Source organism: Chanodichthys erythropterus, chromosome 16 (genome assembly GCF_024489055.1).
Source record: "Chanodichthys erythropterus isolate Z2021 chromosome 16, ASM2448905v1, whole genome shotgun sequence".
NCBI lineage: Eukaryota > Metazoa > Chordata > Actinopteri > Cypriniformes > Xenocyprididae > Chanodichthys > Chanodichthys erythropterus.
Genome location: NC_090236.1, coordinates 40,616,511 through 40,623,342, shown reverse-complemented (window position 1 = coordinate 40,623,342; position 6,832 = coordinate 40,616,511). Strand labels below are relative to the sequence as shown.

Here is a 6,832-nt window from a genome sequence, read left to right as displayed (position 1 = left end):
CCTTCATTTATCGCTCTGATAGCCCATCTGTCATCTGGATGTTTACAAATATATATGCCTTGCCTGATGAGGAACCTGGACATGGAATGAATAATTAAAGGAATGCTTGATGTTTTAGCTTTCATCATTTAATTATCCACCCAAAATATCAAACAAACAAATAATCATGACATATTTTAAGAACTCTGAACTTGCCTTACAGCTCTGATACGACATCTAGATGTATCTTGTATGTGATAATCCACAATGAATTTAAATGGTATTCTGATTGTTAACACAGTTTGGACGAACATCACCTGTTAGAGAAGCACATCATTATATCCAGTAAATAATCATGACTTTCTCAGTGTAAGATGAACACACATGTTCTCTCTCATAAAGACACAATATCAGCTCAACTTCTGCTTTCAGTCGAGTGAAAGTTACTGAGGTCAAACCACAGTAATTATTATGAATTGAAATGGTCAAATCTCACCATCTGCAGCGTTCATCCATACAGAGAAAAGAAACGCAGTAAACAGAGTAAATTTCATCTTGTTCTCTTCTAATGAAGCTCTGCACATATTGTGTTAGAACATTTATGTCACCTGAAATGAAATAAATAGATAAATAAATACATTTAAAATAAATAATTATATTTGGTAATTAAAAAGTGAAACTGACCTCTGTTACTCACACAGCTCGAAATATAGAGAAACAACTTTCTCAGTTGTGAATCATGCACTACTGTGTTATTTTGATGAGATTTTATTTCTTTCTTTTTTTTCCCAAGAGCAGCATAAAAAATAGCACTTCCTTCCTATCAGTCAGTGTACAGAATTTATGAAGAAAAAATAAAGTTGTTGTGTGTGTTCCTGAGAAAAACCCAGGTGGGTGGATGGGTGAAATACACCAAAATGCAAAAAACAAGTACACCAATTTAGGTGTTTTACATGCATAATTGGGTCTATCATCAAAATATAAACAAATTGTCACGCCTTCACTGAGACCTGCTTCTCAGAGGCGACCCTAGACCTCTGGCCCTGTCTATAGTCCTCAGACCAAAACCGGCTGCAGACTCGGACCAGCGCGGTATACAAGATTTAAAAGCCGCCGAGCACGCCTTCGCCTCCTTCCCAACTTCCCAACCACTGCCTCAACGGAAGTCCCAAAAAGTTCAAGAGGCGAGACCGGTGCATCGAGGAGAAAACCCTTCTCTTTCTCCCCGATGTCAGCCAGGTTCAATCGATCAACCGATCGCAGCAGCAGTTTGCTTAGTGGCGCGGCGAGTCAGGTCTGTGGCGCGGCGAAGTTCGGCTAGTTGATGCCGAGATAGTTCACGAATGTCTCATCAATAGGGGGCATCGCCACATATCCACACTTGCGTATACCCTCAACATTGGCATAATTTGCATGCCCATATCAATGGATACAGGTAGTTTATGGGTTTTTCCATGCCTTCTCAATAAGAATGGAGACTGGGAAGGAATGGAAAGCTCACTGGAGCTGGAGGAACAGCCTCTTCCCAAGCGCACCCCCAAGATAGCTTTAATCTATCTGAAGCATGCTCCATAATATTCAACATTCAATTCTATTTTTTCAGACACCTGTTTATTGACGTTTAATGATTTTTCTCTGCCAAAGTGAATTGTTTTGTATTTTTCTTTCGGTTAGGCTTTAATATGCAGTCATATATAGTCGTTTCATTATCAGGAGTCAATATTGGGAGTGAATTTGCTGAGTTGACCAACAGAAAGCTGCTTCTTCTGAAAGTGACTTGTCTATACTATTGAAAATAGATGATGGGCCTTTTTTCCTGCAAAATTTCACTAATGTTACCACACCTATGAACTGATCTCTCTATAGTCTTAAAAATGAAGATATCAAAAGGGGGGTTATGTAGCGATGCCATAGAAGAACCATGATCCTGGATCCTGGGTTTCCCAAACAACCTTTCAGTGAACATTCATAAAATAATCGTTTTTGTCTCAGTATGTGTTCACACTTGTCGGTACTCTTGGTCCTTATTAATATATTTATGTCCTGGTCTGCTTAGCATTCACAATTTTTAAGGCCGAACCTATGAACCTAAAGAGATATATACATATAAAGAGATATATACACATATATATATATATATATATATATACACATATATATATATATATATATATATATATATATATATATATATATATAGTTACTTTCAAAAAGATTTAGGCCTACTCAACTTTGATCGCTACTGTAGACATCAGTTTATATCTGAAATATAAACTTTTATCCAAGTATATTGTTAATTTCAATGTTTGTTAGACAGAAATAATATTGAAAAGACTTAACTGGAATATTACATAAAATTGGATCTGGATCAGTGAATCTGTTTATTACGAACCTTCCAAAGTGATTCACTAGAATGAATCAGACTTTCCAAAGTTCCATATGAGAGAAAACAATACAATATTTGATCATTTATTATGTTGCCAATAGCACAATGCATACAAAAAATGTAATATGAACAAGATTACTTGTTGCTAATGTATTTTAGATTAAGTACATAAAAAAAAACAAAATACAAAAATCACACAAAACATGAATATAAAAGATTTAACAAGGCAAAACAATTGTAAAATGTTGATTTTTCATTATATCACCTTAATCATTTTTTTTAGATTTGAAAGTATTTCAGTCATTTTAGTAATATCGGTATACTGGCAAAAAAAGCCATAAAAAATATGTAAGGATATAAAAGTAAAAACTTAAGTATTTAGCTTATTAATAGCTTATTAATTATTAATTTATTTTATTAATTTTTTATTCAAAAGCCACACTGTTTATTGATTCTTCGTCCAACCGCTATCTGGATCTGACTAATCATGATTTGCTTTGGTACTTGTGGAGCATTTTCTTGCTGTGAGACCTGTAAGTGTAAAATAAAGAAAGAAAAAGTCTTGTTAGTTGTCATGGTTTAATTATTGTTGCTGAATCTGTGCATCACACTGAACTTGTCTTAAAGCTCTGATGCGATAATCCAAAATGTTTTTAAACCTCGTTATGCAATTAAAAAATGATACACCTTTTTCATTCCTGGGTCTGTTTATTAACAGACATACCTTAATATTTTTCAACTAAATCTATTTTGAATCTGATCAGTAACTTCAACTTGATAAGTGAATGCACAACATTTTTAAAGTTTTGAATGTTACTGTGTTATTACCATAATATTACTACACGCTAAAAAATGCTGGGTTAAAAACAACCCAAGTTGGGTTAAAAATGGACAAACCCAGTGATTGGGTTGTTTTACACAGTGGTTGGGTTAAATGTTTGACCAACATGCTGGGTAGTTTTATTTAACTCAACTATTGATTAAAAATGGTTGTATTTCTTGCTTAAAATGAACCCAAAATATGTTGGAAATGAAAATTTATTGATATGTTTAATGAATAATAATGAAGCAATAAACATTTATTAAATTGCTTATTGCTTAAAATAAAGCAAATATTGCTTAAAAAATATTTTCTCTATATCTGAGAAACTTAGTGGAATATATCATTAGATGAAATTAAATTTAAAAAAAAAAAATATTAAGTACATATAATATGAGAAATATCAATATGAACTCCACTGACTTCAATGGATGAAATGTTTTCAATGATATTATATTATATTATATTATATTATATTATATTATATTATATTATATTATATTATATTATATTATATTCATTATGCGTTCAGTAATTTCAGACAAATCTAAGCAACAACAACATAATGTCATGTGCAAAGCCACAGTTATATCCTCTTCTTTTTTTTATCTGAAAAATAAATGTCTATTTTGAAAGTTTTAACCCATTACCGAAGTTTCATTTTTGTATTATTATTATTATTATTATTATTATTATTATTATCTGTTTTTTGTTTTTTTATTATTATTATTTGTTATGTACCTCTTCCGGGTCAAAAGGGGTCTAAATGCAGCAGGAATTTTAACTGGGATTGTGGTGCTCATCGCAGTAGAACAGCAGCTTTCTGGATGCCCATATCCTGTTAGAGACAAATATATATGTTTTTGTATACAATTTTCATTTTTTGCCTTCACTTTTTTTTTTTTTTTCCTGTTAAGCAGCAGTCTTTTGTTGTAGAAGTAAAGCAACACTTCACAAAATCATTGTTTTGTACGTGTCAAAATAGGCCTACACATTCTCTATGTCCAAGACCTGAAATCAAAAACAAATGTTTTTCTGCTGTTCTCTCACCCTCAGTGCCGGTCCTTTGTATTGCAGTTGTAGTTGCTGTAACTCCATCATACACAGCAGCTTCTTCACAGGGTTGCTCTGTCGGCATCCTTCTCCCATTCACATCATTCATTGCTCTCTTAGCCCAACTGTCTTCTGGATCTGAACAAATAATTATATATTTTATGGTGCGGAACCTGTACATGGGAAAAAATACTTGACTTATTAGCTCTCATCATTAAATTATCTATCCATGTACTGAATCTGTGTAAATGTATATTGTAATAGATTATAGTAACTCTGAACTTGCCTTACAGCTCTGAGGGGACATGTTCCTGTTGGCTCTTGTATGTCATAATCCACAATGTTTTTTACTGGTATTCTGGTGTTTGTCACAGTAAGACAGCATCCTGTATGTCTATCATCTATTGGAAAAGCACATCAGTAATTGTATTCAGGTGAGTAATCATTGGATTCAGATGAGATGAATATACTGTATGTGATAAAGAACAAAATCAGCACTTCTGCAGCAGAGTAAGAAGAACTTTCACCTGATTCTCCAACACACATCCACCCCAGAAGAATCACAGTAAACAGAGCGATCTTCATCGTGTGTCACACTTCTGATGGAGGAAGTCTTGACTGGGATTAAGGTTGAGAGAGGTTCAGATGTGCTGCATGCACTGCTATGAGAAACTGCTGAAAATGCAGAAAACACACCACAAGTTAACGTATACATTAACTGGTTTACTTGCAATATTCAGTGTTTAAAACATCCAGAACTTTCGCTTTTTCTTTGCCAACCATCAAGTATCAGTCGACTGGTACACTGTGACTCTTTCTTGTTGAGAATTTCTTGTCGTTTCAACAACATTTGATGATATGAGTGAGCTGAATGAGTTTTCATGGGCCGATATCAGCAATAATCAGTTCTAACATACAAACCCCATTTCCAGAAGAGTTGGGACATCTTGTAAAATACTACAAAATTCTCAAAACTGTTAATTCTCTTGAACTTTAAGAAAGGATTTCCAATGTTTTCAATGAACAACTTTATTGTATTTTGTAAGTATAAAGACATTTTGATTTTGATGGCTGCAACACTCCAGAAATCTTGCATTGAGAAATGTGATTTCTGAATCGTTTGACAATTCTCTCATTCGGCACAAAGTGGTGAGCCGTGACCCTTTTCTTCCTGGGAAGCTCTTTTACACCCAAACATGATTCAAACATGCTTAAAAAACAGTTTAACTTGGATATTATATAATCGTTTCATTTTTATTTTGCCTCTGTCAGTGTGTTGCAGACATCAAAACCAAAATGTGTTTATATTCACAAACTACAATCATGTTGGTCAGTGAAAACATTGGAAAGCTTTTCTTAAGATACAAGAGAATTCACAGATTGATTTTATTGCATTTTACAAAATGTCCCAAATCTAGAAATGGGGTTTGCAATTAAAATGTTTTCATGATGATCAAACATCCTGCATTTTTTCTAATAGTTATTCTTGTAAGCTGTGGTGTCTTCAGCTGTTCTCTTGATCCTCGAGATGTTATTGTGATTGATCACCGTGAGCGTGCTCTGTGTGCACGAGCTCAAGTTTAATATTGCCTTCAACACGTTATAATCACTGTATGAAAGCAGTGTTATTGGATACCAGTTTCCATAAGCGCCTTAAATAATCAGCGTCTTTAGGCCTAAATGAAAACGAAAGTAAAGAGAGACAGAGAGAAAACATTGTGACGCATGAAACAGAAAGATGTTGTGTCGTTTCCAGTTCTCTTACTCAGTATATTTACATGTGCACCAATATGAGCATATCAGAGTTTGAATTTAATGACATGATGATCAAACACTTCTTTTTACATGCAATTTTCTGTTAATACAAAACACAAATGTGACGTTTCGAGCAAAATATAAGTTGTTCAGATTTCCATGTTGATATCAGAAGTTCCTTGATTTCGTGAAATCGAAATTCGTGCGTGTGCACGCGTTTCTCTTCGATCGGATGGTTAGGTTATTTAATGCTCGTAACCGATTAACTTCACGTGCGCGTCCTCATTAACTCTGATCTGCTCACAAACGAAGTCTGATATGATATTTCGCCGTTCATACATGTAAACTCTCCCACTGCATGATGTTGTCGCATCAGTGTGAAGATGAAATCATGTTAGATTACCTGTAAAGGCAGAAGCACTAAATCAGCACAAGAGTTCAGGATTCGAGCTCCAGCAGTAATACTGTAAAGGCTACTGTACACCACAATAATAATGGCCGAGTCTGCAGGAGGAGATATGGAGAAAAGCATCAGATCCAGGGATCATGTCACATCCTGTCTGCTGCATAAAGACCAGCTAAAGTCTTCATTGGAATGACGTCATTTTACTCTTATTCTTAGACTAGAGTAAGTGTTTCACACAAGTTCATAACTGTTAATACTTAGTCTATCTCCTTATTTGAGAGAGCTGTCAGAGTTTCAGGACTGTATCACGTGAGGATTACACACATTTCACAGAGGAAGAGTGTGATGAATAATGTGATGATGCTGGAATATAGGCAGAAGTGCATACTTTATACTGATACAGGCATTTCATCTGTAATAATATAATAATATT

General features: G+C 34.3%; 1 protein-coding gene across 3 annotated transcripts; it reads right to left on the bottom strand.

Annotated features, from left to right (window-relative positions):
- Positions 1-2,421: 2,421 nt before the first annotated feature.
- LOC137003528 (C-C motif chemokine 17-like) lies at positions 2,422-6,593 on the bottom strand. Of its 3 annotated transcripts, none has more exons than XR_010891985.1 (6): positions 6,397-6,593; positions 4,766-4,913; positions 4,525-4,639; positions 4,236-4,376; positions 3,927-4,023; positions 2,422-2,896 (listed from the first exon to the last, which is right to left on the bottom strand). XR_010891985.1 is itself a non-coding variant. In XM_067363720.1 (6 exons), exons 2-6 carry the CDS (start codon positions 4,821-4,823, stop codon positions 2,851-2,853), a joined length of 492 nt encoding a protein of 163 aa, XP_067219821.1. In that variant the 5' UTR covers positions 4,824-4,910; positions 6,397-6,578; the 3' UTR covers positions 2,425-2,850. The 3 variants fall into 3 exon arrangements, 2 of the variants coding, with proteins under 2 accessions (XP_067219821.1, XP_067219820.1); XM_067363720.1 differs by having other exon boundaries at positions 2,425-2,896; positions 4,236-4,411; positions 4,766-4,910; positions 6,397-6,578; XM_067363719.1 differs by having other exon boundaries at positions 2,426-2,896; positions 4,236-4,411; positions 6,397-6,575.
- Between the last annotated feature and the right edge of the window lie 239 nt (positions 6,594-6,832).